This window comes from Diceros bicornis, chromosome 3 (assembly GCF_020826845.1).
Source record: "Diceros bicornis minor isolate mBicDic1 chromosome 3, mDicBic1.mat.cur, whole genome shotgun sequence".
Lineage (NCBI taxonomy): Eukaryota > Metazoa > Chordata > Mammalia > Perissodactyla > Rhinocerotidae > Diceros > Diceros bicornis.
The window spans coordinates 72,702,667-72,720,366 of record NC_080742.1 but is presented as its reverse complement, the minus strand read 5'-3'; the positions used below and the strand labels follow the sequence as shown (position 1 = coordinate 72,720,366).

The window sequence follows — 17,700 nt, the reverse complement described above, 5'->3', positions numbered from 1 at the left end:
TTCTCAAAAGTGTCAAAAACTTGTGGCTGGCCCAGTGGTATAGTGGTTAAATTGGCGTGCTCTACTTTGGTGCCCTTGGGTTTGCAGGTTCAGATCCCAGGTGCAGACCTATGTACTGCTTAGCAAGCAGTGATGTGGCAGACGTCCCACATATAAAATAGAGGAAGATGGGCACAGATGTTAGCTCAGGGCCAATCTTCCTCGGAAGCAAGAGGAGGATTGGCAACAGATGTTAGTTCAGGCTAACCTTCCTTACCAGCTGCCACCCCCCCAGACACCCCCCAAAAGAAGGCATAAAAACTCAGAGTACCTTATAGATACAAATCCAATCAAATACTGCAAGGCCCCAGGGGAGAAATGTTATGAAACATTACTGAAGAACATAGAACAGAGAGATACCATGTTTCTGAATGGGAAGACTCAGTGTCATAAGGGTGTCAGTTATCCTCAAGGTAGTCAGCAAGTCACTGCGATTACAACCCGCTAACAGGGTTTTGCTTTGTTTTGTTTTACATCATTTGATAAGCTGATACTAAGATGTATATGGAAAAGCAAAGGGTCAAGAGTAGGCAAGACTACATAGAGAAGAAGGAGAAATGACATGGGGAGATTTACCTTACCCCAGAAATCAAAGTTATTGTAATTGAGATAGACTAGTGTTAATAGAGGGGCAGGTAAATAAGCCAATAGGTCAGAAGTAAACCCATGCACAGATATAAACTTGATAATGTTTCACAGGTGACATTACAAACTTTTGGAGAAATAGTGGACTGATGAATAAACATTGCTAGGATAATTGGCTACCCATATGGAGTTAAAGATAATACTGGATTCTGTCCTCACACTCTGCACAACATTCTAAATGTATTAAATACAGAAATGTAAAAAGCAAAAATTTAGAAGAAAACATAAGAGTAAATAAAGGATAGGACAGGATTTTTTTTTTAAACCAAAGAAAGCACAAATCATAAATAAATGATTGAAAAATTCTACTAAACTAAAGCTGAAATATTTCATATGACAAGTGAAACAAAGCGGGGGGAATAAGACAGATATTACAATGCCTATAATCAACATAGGCTTAATATTTAAAACATCTATGGAGCTCCTATACATCTGTATGGAAAGGCAAACAATCCCTGAACAAAATGAGTAAGGGATATAAATAACGATAAAGAAAAGGAACAACAAAGAATAGGAAACCTAGATGGCCGATACACTGTATTAGTTTCATGAAGCTGCTGTGGCAAATTGCCACAAACTGGGTGGTTTAAAACAACAAATTTATTCTCTCAGTTTGGGAGGCCAAACATCTGAAATTAAGCTGTAAGCGGGGCTGCACTCCCTCTTAAAGCTCTAGGGGAGAATCCCTCAAAGCCTCTTCCAGCTTTTGGTGGCTGTTGGCATTCTTGGACTTCCTTAGCTGTGATCACATCACTCCAGTGTCTGCCTTTGTCTTTACATTGCCTTCCCTCTTCTGTCTGCCCCATCTTCCCTGTGTTTGTTATAAGGACACTTACCATTGGAAGTGGACCTACCCAGTAATCCAGGATGGTCTCTTCATCTCAAAATCCTTGACTTAATTTCATCTTCAAAGACTTTTTTCAAATAAGGTAACATTCACAGGCTCCGGGGATTTCACATGAACATATATTTTGGAGAGTCATCATTCAATCCACTACAGTATCAAGAGATCATTAACATCCCTAGTAACCAAAGATATTCACATTAAAGTAATGAGATACCATTTGTCATCTTTCAGTCTGCTAAATTTGGAAACATGACATCTTATTAAGAATATAGAGCAATATGGCCGAAGTGTAAATCTTGGCAAACACTTTGGAGAGTTGTTGATACCTGTTCAACTTAAAGATGCCTAGTGCCTATACCCTGTGACCTGGAAATTGAATATCCAGGAGTACACTCTCGAGAAATTCCAGCACAAGGAAACCTATACAGCAATGTTCTTTGCAACACTGTTTGAAATATCAAAGAAGTGATAACAGCCCAAATATCCATTAATAGACAAGTGAATAAATACAATGTATGACATATTTGTACAAAAGAATGCTATAAACTTAAATGGGTAAATCTCAGACAATGACGAGCAAAACAGACAAGGTGCAGAATGATTTTATAGTTCTATGCATATAAAGTTTTATAATGTGTAGTGTAACTTTGTATATTGATGAATACATGTACATAAACCTTTAATGGGATTAATACCACATTCAGGATAGGGTTTATCTCTGGAGACTCTGGAAGGATAATTGGTTTGGGGATTGGTATATAAGAGGCTTCAAGTGTTATCTGTAACTTATTTTCCTTAAAAAAAAGAGAAAAAGATAAAAGGCAAACGTACTGTACTGGGTTGGCCAATGTTCCCCCCAAATTCAAAACCCTCCCAGAACCTCAGAATGTGAGTTTATTTGGAAATAGGATTGCTACAGAAGTAATTATGTAAACTAAGGTGAGGACACACTGGAGTAGAGAGGGCCATTGATTTAATATGACTAGTATCCTTATACGAGGACGAGAGAGAGACAGGGAAGAACACCCTGTGAAGATGAAGATAGAGGCAGACATTGGAGTGATATGTCTGCCAAGGAACACCAAGGTCTGCTGAGAACCCCCAGAGTTTAGTAGAGAAGCATGGTGCAGCTTCTTTCTCAGAGCCTGCCAACACCTTGATTTTCAATCTCTAGCTTCCACAGCTGTGAGAAAAACAATTCCTGTTTCAAGTCATTCAGTTTATGGTACTTGGTTACAGTGGCCTTAGGAACTGAATACATATCCAAAATGTTAAGGTTCATTCAAGTTGGGTGACGAGTACATGAATGTTACATTATTCTATTTTTCTTTTTTTGTATTACGTCTTAAAAACATTTAAAAGCAAAAAAAAGCCACTAATTTGGTTGAATTTTCTATAATTAACCTTTCTGATGGAGTTAAAAAATAAAATAGATGTGTGCATAATTGGCAAAATGAGCAGTGCTCCAAATATTACAGGTGGAATCATAGCTCATGCTTGCTGGAAAACCCCAACAGTACATTTCCTGTGGTCAGTTAAAGGTTTTAAATATCAAAAAAAAAAAATAGAGAGGGACTAACTTAGCATCAAAAAACTTGCTGTTGGCCAAGATCCAATCTGGAAAATAATTATGCATCAGGGCCTAGTCATGAAAAACAAAGGTAATTGGGCTATGAGACATTCGGGTCAAATCCTGATTCAACACTTAACTAGCTGTATGGTGTTTAACAGATTACATGGTGGCTTCAGTTTTCTCATTTATAAAATGGAGATTCTACTAGTATTTACTTCATTATTTTGTTCTGAATATTAAATGAGATAATACATAAAATTCTAACCACCGATTGTTCAGTAAAGACTCAAATTGAAGCTTGTATTGTTATTAATAGCAATAGTATTTAAATTACTATAATTGAGCAAATGATAAAAGTACTATACTTGAAATATCAGCCAGCACAGTTTGTAAGAATCCTACACTAATCACCTTGAATAGTTTTATTCCTGTGTATGGCAGAGGGTTTTGGTCTAGTTTGCTCTTAATCTATGCCCCACACCTAGTAGCCCATCTTGCATATATGTGTTTTTGTTGAGACATAAACATAAAATAAAAAATTCTGTGTAGCTCAATCTCTCCAGTTTACCATGAGTTCTTTCTATAATTGTTTCACCTATGGCCCTACTTCTTGTTTGATTTTATTAAATGAGAGAAAAGTATGAAAGAAGAAATTTACCAAAGAATTTAAAATGAAAAAGTAAGTAAAGTGAGTTGTAGAAAATCAAGCTAAAAACTTAAGACAAATAGAAACGATTCAAAAGTGTTAGAGAGGATGGAAATATGAATACCATGTCCACATTATATCCTTGTAGGTAAAGAGGCTGTCACTCCCATGATGTATCTTCAGATTAACTATATCACTTTCCTTTCTTGATTTATATGGAATATCATTTAGTTTTCCCACCTGGATATTCTGTTAATATAATCTCAATTAAATAGACATCAGAACAGTATTTCAACTCGAGCTCTTGCCCAGAACTAGTTTTTTATGTGCATCTTACAAACGCTTTTGCTTTCTTCAACATGATAACCTCTTTTCCTTAGAGCTCGAATTTTCAGTCATTGGTGACATGGATGTTCTTGCAGTTTGACTTGAGTTAGTAATGGAACAATTAGTTGGTGAAACAAGGCTCTTTTTCAACATGTTGAGAAATGCTATGCCAGGAGAGCTAATCAAAAGTTTTACTTCTTTGTTTCACTCTTACTGTAAGTTTTTATGGGGAGTCTGCGGGTCTGAGGGAACAAAAAAGACCTTTTGTTTCAGTTGGCATGTACATTATGACAATAATATTCATAACAAACTCTATTTTCATGCGTCCTTTATGAATCACGAAATACTTTGTCTCTGGGAAATCACATTTTAGCTGTTTAGCTGGAGATGTTAACAGGCATTTATGTAATAGGTCATTAGTCTTTAATGTTATATGTGGAAACTGATACCAAATGTTCTATGTCAATATAGAGACTTTCTTACAATTACAGGATTGAGAAAGTCCTTAAAGACCCTAGCATCATTCTTTTCTAATAAAATAAATGAATAAGACTATAAAGATGATGATGGTGGTGATTAACACATATCAGTTTGTGTATGCCCATAGAAGTGAACTTCGATACCCAGTTTTTTGTTTTTGTTTTTTATAATTTTATTTATTTATTTTTTTCCCCCAAAGCCCCAGTAGATAGTTGTATGTCATAGTTGCACGTCCTTCCAGTTGCTGTATGTGGGACGCGGCCTCAGCATGGCTGGAGAAGCAGTGCGTTGGTGCACGCCCGGGATCTGAACCCCGGGTTGCCAGCAGCAGAGCGCGCTCACTTAACTGCTAAGCCATGGGGCTGGCCCTCGGTACTATTCTTATCCCTCTTTTACAGATGAAGAAACTTGGGGCATATAAGTTCAAGGAACCTGCCCAAGGCTGCAAAGTTAGTGTAGCTATAGCGTTCAAACCCAGGCAGTCTGGCTTCAGAATTAATTAAACCTGTGAAACTTAACAGGTTCTATTCCTGGTAAAAACTAAGGAGACCAACTATGAGAAATTACATAAAACAAACATTTGTTTTTAATATAAAAACTTAAAATCTTCAAGAGCCTGAATCAAGGAAGCTTTGTGAACAGATGTGTGCTACATTGGCTGCTTTACCTTAAATCACGTGAAATGTACTCGGAAAAGTGGTATGGTAGGATATCTGAACTGTGTATGAATAAACTGCTCTATCTTGGGGCAGGATGTATCCGCTTATGTTTCTCTGCCACTTACTTCAGACATTAGAGTATTTATTACATCAGAGTGTAGGATACAACTTTGACCTCATCCTTGCATTCCCAGGTACACAGAATGAAAGATTCAGGAGGACAGGAAGTTATTTTTTGATCATTACTCTATCCCTAGCACATAGAACTATGCACATAGTAGGTTCTTGATAAATATTTGCATGAATGAGTGAAAAAAAATCGATGTAGGTATTGAGTAGATGGTTCTTGGATTGTACTCCTGGAGAGGATGTGAAAACAGTAAGATGTGTCAGCTTTATGATGCTAGAGAATCACCTTTATTATATAAAATTAACTAAGTAAGTGTAGTAGGCTTTGTAGGAGGACAAAGGAATATAACCAAGTCCTACCTTCAAAGAACTAATAATTTGAGAGAGAGAAAAAACAACTTAAGAGGGAAAAGATGAATTAACATTGTTTTCAACACCTGAAAAAAAAAGTCACAAGGCAGTGTATAATTTCCTAAGAAAGGATGTAAAAAAATGATGAAAATAGTGCTTATTTCTTAATGTACCTAGCTAGTATTTGATTTATTTTTATTTTAAAAAAGTACATATATATTGTATGTACCATTTTTACTGTAAAATGCAAGTACAAAATCTTTTGACTTTGTGATAGTTTATAGTAGGAAGAGCATAGTTTGGACTGGATTCATCAGAAGGTTTCTGGGGATTGCAGGATTTGACTGCATCTTGGACTGGGGATACAAGCCTTCTGGGTTGATGAGAAAGTCGGTTGCTTTTAAAACTTTTCACTTTAAATATTACTGCTGATATGATATTAGGGCTTTCTTTGAGGTGCTGAAATGTACAAAAATTAATCTGATACAGTTATCTCCTGATAATGACCATTGGCTTATGACTTGAGAGAGATTTCTTGATATATAAAAGATAATTAAAGAGGATTTTTAATTCAGTAGAGTGTGCTTATGTATTAGAAATAGTTGTTTGTGGCTCTATATTATTCTATTTTTCAGATACAGAGATGTGGATGGAATTTATTCTTGACTTTTGGATAGAAAATGTAAGACAGATGGCCTCTGATCCTGTGATATTAAATAAGCCTTTTTCTGGACAACTGTTGTCAAAGTAATTCTTAGCTGAGGGAAGACTTGTCAAATCATTGCCCAGTCTATTTTTTTTTTTAAGTGGGTGGTTATATAAAACAGAAGTTGCCAAAGCTGCTGATGTGTATTGATATTTTGAAGAATAAGTGCTTGAAAAGTCCAACACTTGTCAGGGACCCTGGGCAAGTTTTATTGTGCTAGTATAGGGGCAAGGGGGAGGAAACAGGATTTACAAAAACAGAGGACACTACTCTTCATGAGACATTGTAAATCAAGCAAAAGTATAGACAGACATATAAGCATCTAGCTGTATACAATATATGGTAAAATTAAAGGACTGTCAAACAGGTGCAGACAGAATGTGTCAACGGAGCGGGTGGTTTTGGCTCGGGAGATTGAGATCAGCCTTGAAGGATGAGAAGAATTTTATTAGGTGGAAAATGGAGGAAAGAGGTTTTATAGAATTGGGAAGGGAAAGAAAGGCCCATTTACTGAGCCCCTGCCATGCCAGCAGTGTGCTTGGTGATTTACAAATAGATGTGAAATAGGTCATTTAATAGTCACCGTGGCCTCAAGTGGCAGCCATTACTTCCCCGTCTTACAAATAAGAAAACCGAGGTTCATTCTGCCTCACTTCACACAACCAGCGTGTGGCAGAGGCTGGATTTCATAGCAGGTCTTCGGTACAGCTGCGTGCTTCATTACAGTTTCCACTAGTGTGGTGGTGACTCCATATTCGTATTTTTCTTCTCTGCTGCCTCCCAGGAGGGATTAAATTACCTAATCAATGAGTAACGGTTTTGTGACCTATGAATTGGAAAAATGTAAGACATCTAAATGGGAAAATCTCCTTAATCGCCTCTGCCCTGCTATCAGAGTTAACCACGCTCCATGGGGACTAGTCTTAGGAAGGCAAAGCTTATACAAACCTTCAGTGACCGATTGTGGCTTAGGAAGGTTTAGAATCTGCTTGAGGGATTTTGGTCAACTTTGAAATGGCAGAGCCCCAAAAGCAGCCTCCACACCCATTTAGTCCTCATCCTAGGCTCTTATTAACTACAAGAGCAGAATAGTCTGAGAACAGGACAAGTCCTGGTGGCTATTCAAAAGATTCTGCTTGGGTATATTTTTTCCTTTTTTGAATATGTTGCCTGTTCTCCACCTTTTCAAACAAAAATCCAGTCTAAATGGTTGAGTTAATATTAAGATGTATTTTGTCCTAGGCTCAGACAAAGATAACAGTACCACCAAATACTGTCCTTAATCTTGTGTTTGCCTAAGGATGTTCAGCTCCTCCTCCTATCCCTCTTAGTGCTAAGACCACAGTGTGAGGATTTTCCCCCATTATCTTCCCAGACTAGCAACAATGCATTGCTACTCTGTTGATGACAATTCTACGTTCTAACTTGGCAGCTTGAGAAGAAAAAGTTGTTTTCAATTTAGTGTTAGTTATGTAGACTTGGACTTAAGTTCAGAATGCCGAAGAGAGTATAAATTATTGATTTATACCCATTAAAACTTGAAGAGATTTGGTCCTATTCCAAATGCTCATTTATCTTTACATTCAGGTATGGCTATAAGAAATCCAGTTTTATGAGTATTAAATCTATAGAAGAATTAAAGGTTGAACTCATGATGCATATTCTAGTCTATACTATAACTGAAATGATCACCCTTATGAAGATAGATAGATACATTATTGCATGAGGAATAGCACAGGTTAGAATATGGAGGATAATGGCACTATCAATTTATTTCAGCTTTCATTGAGAGCCTATGATGTGCTTGATACTGTGCTAGAAGCTGAGTATTGGGGAAAAAAATGAGAAAAAGACTTAATCTCAGCCCTCAAGGAGATGAATAGAGTAGGTAGATTTGTCGAGGGAACTATATCAGCTGCTACTGCTACATAATAAACCACCCCAAAACTCAGTGGCTTAAAAGAGTCAGCGTCTGTTATTGCTGAGGAGTCCATGCATCGGCTAGGTGATTCTTCAGGTCTTGGCTAGACTCACTCGTGTTGCTGGTCACCTCAGGCTCACGTAGGCATCTCTGCTCATCTTGGGCTCTTGCACATGTTTGCCCCTCTGTATATTGATCTAGGATGACCTCAGCTAGAACAGCTGGGCTCTCCATATAGTTTCTCTTCCTCTATTAGGCTAGCCTTCTTCAGTTGATGGTGGCAGGGTTCCAAGAGAGCGAGGGGATGAGTGCAAGGCCTCTTGAGGTTTAGACTCAGAACTGGCACGTCTCACTTCCGCTGAAGTCTGTTCACCAGCTAAAGTCGCCAGGCCCGCCAGATTCAAAGGAGGTGGAAGTAAATCCCACCTCCTGATGGAAGGACCTGCTGAGTCACATTGCAAGGGGCATTGGTACAGGGGAGGAAGTCATTGGGGCCATTTTGCAATCAGTGTACCTCCCATAGGGACAGACAGATTAAGTTGTGTAGAAGGGACAAAGCCTGTATAAGGTCATATATAGTGGCTGCTGTAGTAGGAGCACCGGAAACTCTATGCTATTGGAATTGAAGAAGCATAAATTTCAGGACTGTTACTAGTAGAAAATGAGGCTGGATTGAAGGAAAAAGAACCAGGCTGGAGAGGCTTATATTCCATTCCTAGAAGCTTGGGTGTTAATCCTTTGGGTAGAGGGAGCCATCTGAGGTTTTAAGCAAACAGGAATGCCATTGTAAACTTCACTCCTTTTTTTCTATAGGTTTCTATGGCAACAGAATGAAATCAAGGTGAGCAAAACAGTGATGGAAGATTAGATAAGATGCTATTGCAAAATTCTAGGCTGTAGGAATGATTATGAAGGCCAGACTAAAGCAGTGGAAAGTATTCATCCAAATGTGGTAAACCTGACCGTATTAATCATTCATTCAAACAAACTCGAGCCAGGCATTGTGTTAGCTGTTTGAGAAATGTCAGTGAGTATTCCCTTTCTTTAATGTCACAAAGGCTTCTCAGCTCTTATACAAGTTAAACTTTCCTCATGTGTACCACTGTTAGGCATGCAGGTAAACAGGAATAGTAATCCTGGTTTACATAGTGAAGAAAGCATGGTTAGTGATATGGTGATTTAAAATGTATTGTCTGTTTTGGCTATTTATTTTCTCTAATGTATTTAATTACCAGAGCTTTTAATGATATTAAAAGTTATATTGGTTAATATTAATAATAATGAAAATCTTGAGTAAATCTCGTGGTTATTTGTCTATGTAATAGTCTACCTGGACCCCATTCCCATTCTTGCTTCCTATCTTGGCAGCTAAACTTCTTTTTCCTGAACCCTAAATTCAAGCCCATTTGGTGGGGTAGTAGAGCCCAGATCTAAATAGGAGAAATATTCAAGACCCTTCTAGAAGCTTCTGAGTTTAGTTATCAACTAGATTTGGCTCTGGTCCCACCTTGAACTGGTTTTTCAAGGTCCCTGCTGTCTGCTTCAGCTCTCTACTCGTGTTGCACCTGAAACTTTGGCTTCATGAGACCACACTCCTGGGACCTGCTGCCTCTGCCATGAGCTGTATTCTGTCTGTGAGCCGCATGCTGCTGGAACCTCTGATAATCCGCAACTCCATTAAGAGGTTTCTGATGATATCTGTCGTGCCTGCACTTACTGCCTAATCCTACTCCATCACCTTCCTCTATCACACTTATCTCCTGGTCGGAATCTACTTTAAAAACTTAGATACATGTGGACTTGTTGCCAACTTAACAGAGATCTTAAACTAAGCTCCCATATTCCCACATTTTTCCTCCCAGCTGTTTTACTCATCTGGACCTACCTTTGTATAGTATGTCACTGTCAAGGTTATTCAGAAGCTCGTTATTTTTTCAAAATTTACTGTATTCCATTTTAACATGTTCAAAACTTTTTTTCTTGGATTCAGAAATATCAAGAGGAAAAAGCATACTTGTATATAAATTTTTTTTATTGCATATGTCTGAGAGAATCGTGGGAGTAGTGATTAAAGTTTTATGGGAGAAATTTACAAGAAAATGCATTAATGTTTCTGAGGATTTACCAATTTGCAATCAAATATAATAAAATTTAAACTAAAATTTAGTTTTATCTTTACAAATTTTTAAAAATAAGTATTTTCTGAAAGCAGAATCTTTATCATTAGCATTATTTGTTTTTTTGTTGTTCTCAGTAAACTATTTAGTATTCTCTTCCCCCCAAATCCCATTATGATGCATTTAATTACTTGCAGAAAACCAATACACTTGTTGTTTTCAAGCTTAAATGCAAATTCAGTGTGTTTTGTGGATTCCTGGAGATCTCTAATAACATCATAGCCCTGGATACTGCGACTTGTGGAGTAATTTATTAAAGCCTCTTGGGTATTCCATGTATCATAACGATACTCTCTGGGCAATGCTATGTGAATGTGTTTGGCTATTCTTATCAGAGTAGAGTTTTCTGGAAATTTGAGCATTCTTAACAGAGGCTGATAAACAGTGGAGGGATGGCAATCAGCTGATTTTTTTCCACCAAACTTAATGAAAATTATAACCTTCTTGAAATTTTAGTTGGAACCTAGAAGTCATAGGATATATACATGATACACCTAATTTGTGTATAACTCTTCTCCTAGTTAGGTGATGACCTCCTGAAGAATGGGGCCATGTTGTGTCCCCTGTAACATAGACTCCAGCTCATATCGGTACCTTGAATGTAGTAAGTATTACATGTTTGTTGTGGTTAATGATTATTTAGGTATCATTCCTTTGAGTAAACCTCAGGTATTTAGAGCCTATAGCTGCCATTTTGTTAGCCTACTCACCTTCCAGTTCCTACCTCTTTCCCTTGGTGGCAGAGGACTGATCATCTTCACGTTCCCTTTTGCCATGTGCTCAGCCAGGCAAGGGGTTCTCCACAGCAGGATAAATCATGATTAAGCTGAGCCAGTCATGGTGATTCTACTGCGATTTCCAGGCGTTCCTTTAGGCATGGGTTTGTGAAGTACTGCTAGCCAGAAAGACGTCGAGGGAAGTCTGGTAGGTTTCTGGAAAAAAAAAAAAAAAAAAAAAAAAAAAAATTCCTTGCTCTTATATAGAGATAGAAGAGAAGTCAAGTCTCTGTGCTTCTGGATATTGTCTGCTATTCTGCCTATTGATATCTAGAACAACAGGTGCCACCTCGGGGATCATCATGAAGCGAGCTGACATAAGAGAGAAATCAACATACTTAGAGGCAGAATGGTAAGACGGAAGGAGTAGGGATTTTTTGAACCACTGGATCAACCAATCCTAGTAGTATTGGTTAGCCTGTCTGTAAAGTTCAGCAGAATGAAAACCTCTTTAATACTTAGCTGTTAAAAAGGAAAGGGGGTCCATGTATTGAATAAATGGTCAAAAAGGAACAGATTAGAGTAGTATCAGTTATCCAGCCTACCCCCCCCTTTCCCATTTAACCATCTTGGATCTGTTCCTGGTATAAAATGGATGCAATTTGTAGTCAGGCTTCATGGACTAATAGGTCACTTGTGCAGGTCTCTGCTGTTTCTATTTGAAGGAAAACCGAGGAAATGAAGATGAGTTGAAGATATCATCCTTGATGGATGTACTGCCAATTATAAAAGCTTACTCCATAATAAGAGCTCAGATCTGATTGTTCATCAAGGACAAATGAGTTTGGGGAAGGTTTCTCCCTCCCAAGGCTGTTCCGTGGAAGCCGGGTTTCTTAATGTTACTATTGACATTTGAGGCCAGATAATTATTTATTTCACAGGGCTGTCATATGTACGTTAGGATGTTGAGCATCCCTGGCCCCTACCCACTAGACGCCAGTAGTACTTTCTTGTTGTGACAATCAAAAATGTCTCCAGAAATAGCCAAACATTCCTTGGGGGCAAAACTGGACCCCCTTCTGAGAAACCACTGTGTTAGAGATAAAGGATTGTTTGTTATAGGTTCCTTTGTCCTATGACTCAGGCAGGAGAGAGAGGAAGTTCTCCCCATTGTTGTCTTAACCACTTCAGGTCTTATATTGAGAAAAATACAATAAACTAGGGAATTCTTCAAATTGGTCTTTTCAACCATACAAAGAACCTTTAGATTTGAAATAGGTTTTGAGCCAAAGTATGGCTACTGTTTAAACTCTTCACCCTTAAAAATCATCAGCAAACTAAAAAGCAAAATTAGAATTACATTATATTTTAAATTCCATCCCCAAATGTTAAATAATCACAAGTTTAACAAACAGCCTCTAATATGATGATGTAAACTGTCTTAGTAACGCTTCACTTTGTCAACATTAATAGAATAAGCCTGGAATTCACACTCCATTTGAACCTGGAAAAAGTCGACGTCTACATGTAAAGACAGTTCAGATGTGAACTGAAGGATGCCTAAAGAAAATCGTTATGAATGGAGCAAGTTGATTGGTTCCAGTTTTATTTTTAAAGCAAATGTGAATGAAAATATTATGCTCCAGGGAGTACAATAAATGCTTTTGCCAGAAGGACAAAATTCTCTCATCATGCCTCTGATGTAGATGTTGGTGTCCACTGTGCACGCTAGGAAATTGTGACTGTCTTTTCTTTTTATATCTCCAGGGCCTTATAGCATGCCTGGTGCATAGGATATGTTCTGTATATATATTAAATAAATGTTCGAGTGCGTGTTGCCAATTTATTGACTCCCTGAAACAGACTTCAGGTGAAGAATTAAAAGCAAACAAGTGTTACAGCGCCTCTAAAGTCAAGATGCTGCTGTTTGCGACGGTAAAGTAGTGTAGTGATCTGTGATACTTGTGGCCATCCTCTGCTCTGCCTACTACTACCCTTCCAGTTACCGCGTCTGTTGATTCAACCTTTTACTCTCGGAATTGGCTGTCTCCACATCTTGACTGCTATTTCCAGAGTCTGAGCTGCTGTCTTCTTTTGCCTAGCCTCATCTCACACTTGATTCTTCTCCTCCAATCCATTTTCCCCAGAAGGAAGCCAAAGTGCACTTTTTAAAAAGAGAACATTTTGAAACAGTTATAAGTCGTCTCCCCAGCTTGGAACCCTTAAGTGTGTTTTTCTTGTCCTTGTGGCATAATCCAAGATCCTTAGTCTAACGTTCCTGACCCTGAATTCTCTGATGGCTGTTGGCCTTTCCTCCTCCATCAGCCTTGGCTCTTGCCTCTTTCGCTTTGCCAAACTCATGTTCTTTCTTGTCTTAGGGTCTTGAAACTGCTGTGTCCTCTGCCTGAAGTCTCATCTCATTCTTTGCTTGGGTAATTCTGATTTATCTTTCACGTCTCAGACTAAGCATCACTTTCTTTAGAGAGCAATGCCCTGGACCTATAATCAAAGTTTGGTTCCCGTTTACATTTATTCTTTCTTTTGATACTCTGTGTTTTCCTTTCCGAGTCCTTATCACAGCTTGCAGTTATAGATTTGTGTGTTTGTTTAAAATCTGCTCTCACTAGATAATCTCCACAAAGTAGGTGTATGTCTGTTTTCTTCAATATATGACCCATACTTAGTGTTTGCCTATCACAGAGTGGGTTGTCAGTAGCTATTTTATTGAACAAAGTTGAATTTGCCTTGCAAGATGGCAATATATCAGGCTGACAGTATGTTTATTACGTTGTTTCGTGTTGAATCTTTAGGCGTAGGATAAGCTTTTGATGTTGGAAATGAGTGGGAATGATTTGTTCCTGTTTCCCATAGAATGGCATATTTGGTAGCACAGAACTATACATGAGAACTGTTTACTGGCCAGGTACATATGCTAATACATGAATGAAATCTACTTTGCTTTACAGATAGAGAAACAATGAATATCTAGTGGTTAAGCAGCTTTTTGATCTATCCAGAACTAGGAAAGAAACTCAAGGCTTTAAAAAAAATTCTTTATTTTTTGCTTTAGAGTTGATTCAAATTGTGATATACCATGAATCAGTGCTTAATAGCTTTTTGGCCAATAGGATTTCAGTATGCAGTGTGCTGATATAAACACTTGGATTGGCTTAACTACCTCTGATGTCACAATTTCCCCATTAGGAAGTCATAATTTTCTTGAAATCACATTGTACTAATAATAACTCTTGTTATTCTGTTTCATTTATAAGAAAGATAATTTACCAAATATAAAAATGCTAGAAGGAGCAAGATATCTTTGATCCACACAGACCTTTTCCATTAATGTGCTTTAATTATCTTCTGCCAACAATTGAAGCGAGCTTCTTTACTTTCTTTTATGATTGTTGTTTTGTTTTTCACGTTTGTCAGTTAATAGGCAAACAGAGGAATGAGCCTACTTAGAATTACTCCTTCAACTCATAGTTGTGCTTCATCTCGACTATTGAGGCTTAGCATCTTTCTACTAGTTAGCCTTCCTGACTCAAAAGGAAAAGCCATTTGGACAGCCCACCTGAATATAACATTTCAGGTAGGAAATCGGCTTATATCAGAATTAGGAGAGAGTGGAGTGTTCGGGAATCATTCTCCTCTGGAAAGGGTGTCTGGTGCAGTGGTACTTCCTGAAGGATGGAATCAGAATGCTTGTAATCCTATGACCAATTTCAGCAGGCCTGAACAGGCAGACTCTTGGTTGGCTCTCATTGAACGAGGAGGCTGTACTTTTACACACAAAATCAATGTGGCGGCAGAGAAGGGAGCGAATGGGGTGATCATCTATAATTATCCAGGTACGGGCAACAAAGTATTTCCCATGTCTCACCAGGGAACGGAAAATATAGTTGCAGTGATGATAGGCAACTTGAAAGGTGTGGAACTTTTGCGCTTGATTCAGAAAGGGGTCTATGTGACGATCATCATTGAAGTGGGGAGAATGCACATACCGTGGCTGAGCCATTATGTCATGTCTCTGTTTACCTTCGTGGCTGCTACAGTTATCTACATTTTTCTGTACTGTGCCTGGAGAGCTAGAGTGCCCAATTCTTCCACCAGGAGGCGAAGACAGATAAAAGCAGTTGTGAAGAAAGCTATTGGTCAGCTTCAACTGCGGGTGCTCAAAGAAGGGGATAAGGAACTAGATCCAAATGAAGACAATTGTGTTGTTTGCTTTGACATATACAAACCACAAGATGTAGTACGTATTTTAACTTGCAAGCATTTTTTCCATAAGGCATGCGTTGACCCCTGGCTTTTAGCCCATAAGACGTGCCCCATGTGCAAGTGTGACATTCTGAAAACTTAAGAAACCCAGAGACTCTTCTGAAGATGTAACCGAGTCTTTCCAAAGATTGGAATTAAATGAATTCTCTTAGCACTTTATGTAGAGAGAAAATTCAACTTGATCTTCTCTACCCAAGTACTAAAGAGGGTAAAATTTGTGTGTTTTTAAAATTAAACTCCATATCATGCCCAGCTATTTGAACTTGTTGTTTTTCTAATTTTTAATTGTTATACATTTTTTCCCTTATCCAAATAAGGACATTAATACGTGTTAAAAGCAAATTAGTCTTGATCTTCAAATTACAGTGATTGTGACATTGATGCCACAGCGAATTAGTCATAATATTTTAAAGTTTTTTATATTTTTATACTTTGTTTCCGTATTAATTTTTGATATCTAATAAGATCTCTGCACAATAAACTTCATTATAGGATTTGATCTTAATTTAATTCTCTGTGGTTAATTAATTCTATTAATACCCAGGAAATCTGGTTTCCAAAGCTACTGACTGGGTAGGTAGTGTGTTCTAAATAATTATTTTAGATAGCACTTTTGGTCATGTAAAAGTATTTTAAATTATCATAGGCCTCATTTAGGGCAGCATTGCAAAAAGTCACCTTTGTGTTTGTCAGAGCCCTAAATCCTAGCAGAGTGAATCAGCTATGGTGGCAGATTTCCCTTCTGGAAGTGACCCTAGTAAATGCTTTGCTTTTCTTTTCAAAATGGTGGTTAGTGTGTCTCTATTTGGGGCATTTTGATAATATAGAAAGAGCAAAGCTGAAATTTTACTCAGTTGCCTTTCCAAATTGTATCTTTTGCCTTATTTTGCTTCTTTTTTTCCTCTAGTAGATGAATAAACATCTGTGTAACAATGAGAGGTGAAAGATTTGTGTTTTGATGGCCATCTCTTTATGGATGAGATGATAAACCATTGGTGTCCAACTCAGACGGCACATTGTGAGTCTATATATTAGATACTACACTGTCTTTTTTTAAAGAGTGGGTTGTCTGGAAATCAGATTAATGGCCTTTGGGAAAGAAAATCGGCCATTCTGAGCTGAAGGTTTTCACAGTGTTTTCTTTTTGTGCCACTTTTTGTTGGGCCCATGGGACCCTTTTCTCCTTCCGCTTTGCTCAACTTATCCTCTTGCTGATTCATATTTCATAAGAAGTGCCAGGCTAGCTCCCTTAGTCCTGGTGAGACCCAACCAGAAGTGTCTCTTTGTATCCTGTGCATAGAGGTCAGAGATGTTTATGTTCAAGGTCAGAATCCTTGACTGGTTTCCTAGCGGGTGAATAAGAACCACTGAGATATACCCCCCTAGAAAGTATACGGCAGCATCAGTGGCTGCCTGTGTGTGTAAGTTCACAAGTCATTCTTTGGCTGTGAAGTCATATCGTGCCATTGACATAAGTGTAGCAAAAATATAGGCAGAGCTGACAGTGTGTATGTGGGGTCTTCCACCAGGGATATTGGTTGATTTTGGCAGACATTTTGTTAAAAGCATCTATGACCTTTGGCAGTCACTCCTGTCAGTGGTTAACTTTAAGTGGGGACCCTGAAGTTTTTCTTTTTAAAATCAATAGCTACATTTTCGTTTAAAGTAAACTGTGCTAAACTAATACTGCTAGATTTAATCTTTTCCCTTATACCCTTCCTCCTCTTCTCTCAAAATACTGTTAGTTTAGTAACAGATGTAAAAGTCTGCAGAGAGATGAGTCTTTTCTGTCTTGGTTGCTGTCATCCCTATGTATGGTCGATGAAGAGTGAGGAAGTGAGGCTGAAATAATTTAACAGGATACCCTACTTTTAAGAATCAAATCAAAACCCTCTGATCCAACACACTTCTGAGCAAGCTTTATTAAATACATTTAGTACAGTGGTTTACATAATAAATGAAAAATTCACACTATGACCAAATGTGAGTTAAAAATGGAGATACAGAATTCACGAGATACAGAATTCACTGCTTTTACCACACATTTGGTCAGAGTGCTAATTTTTAATTATTTTTAAAATTTGCTATTTTGTTGGAAATATTAACCATTTATTGTGAAGAAAAATGATAATTATATGGCTTTTTTGCATATGCTTTCAGGTTTTAAAATGCACGCGTTGTATGAATTTTAATTTTTAAAGTG

At 37.8% G+C, this 17,700-nt stretch overlaps 2 protein-coding genes across 7 annotated transcripts in view; both read left to right on the top strand.

Annotated features, from left to right (window-relative positions):
- The window catches only part of CADPS2 (calcium dependent secretion activator 2), a 495,178-nt gene that overhangs the window by 136,566 nt on the left and 340,912 nt on the right, over positions 1–17,700 (top strand). The window lies entirely within an intron of this gene.
- On the top strand, positions 14,668–15,607 carry RNF148 (ring finger protein 148). The gene has a single exon (XM_058529112.1). The coding sequence runs from the start codon at positions 14,668–14,670 to the stop codon at positions 15,577–15,579; it is 912 nt and encodes a 303-aa protein (XP_058385095.1). The 3' UTR covers positions 15,580–15,607.

What these genes read in the sequence shown, in the direction of transcription:
- RNF148 (XM_058529112.1), top strand. Translation starts at nt 14,668, where the DNA reads ATGAGCCTACTTAGAATTACTCCTTCAACTCATAGTTGTGCTTCATCT.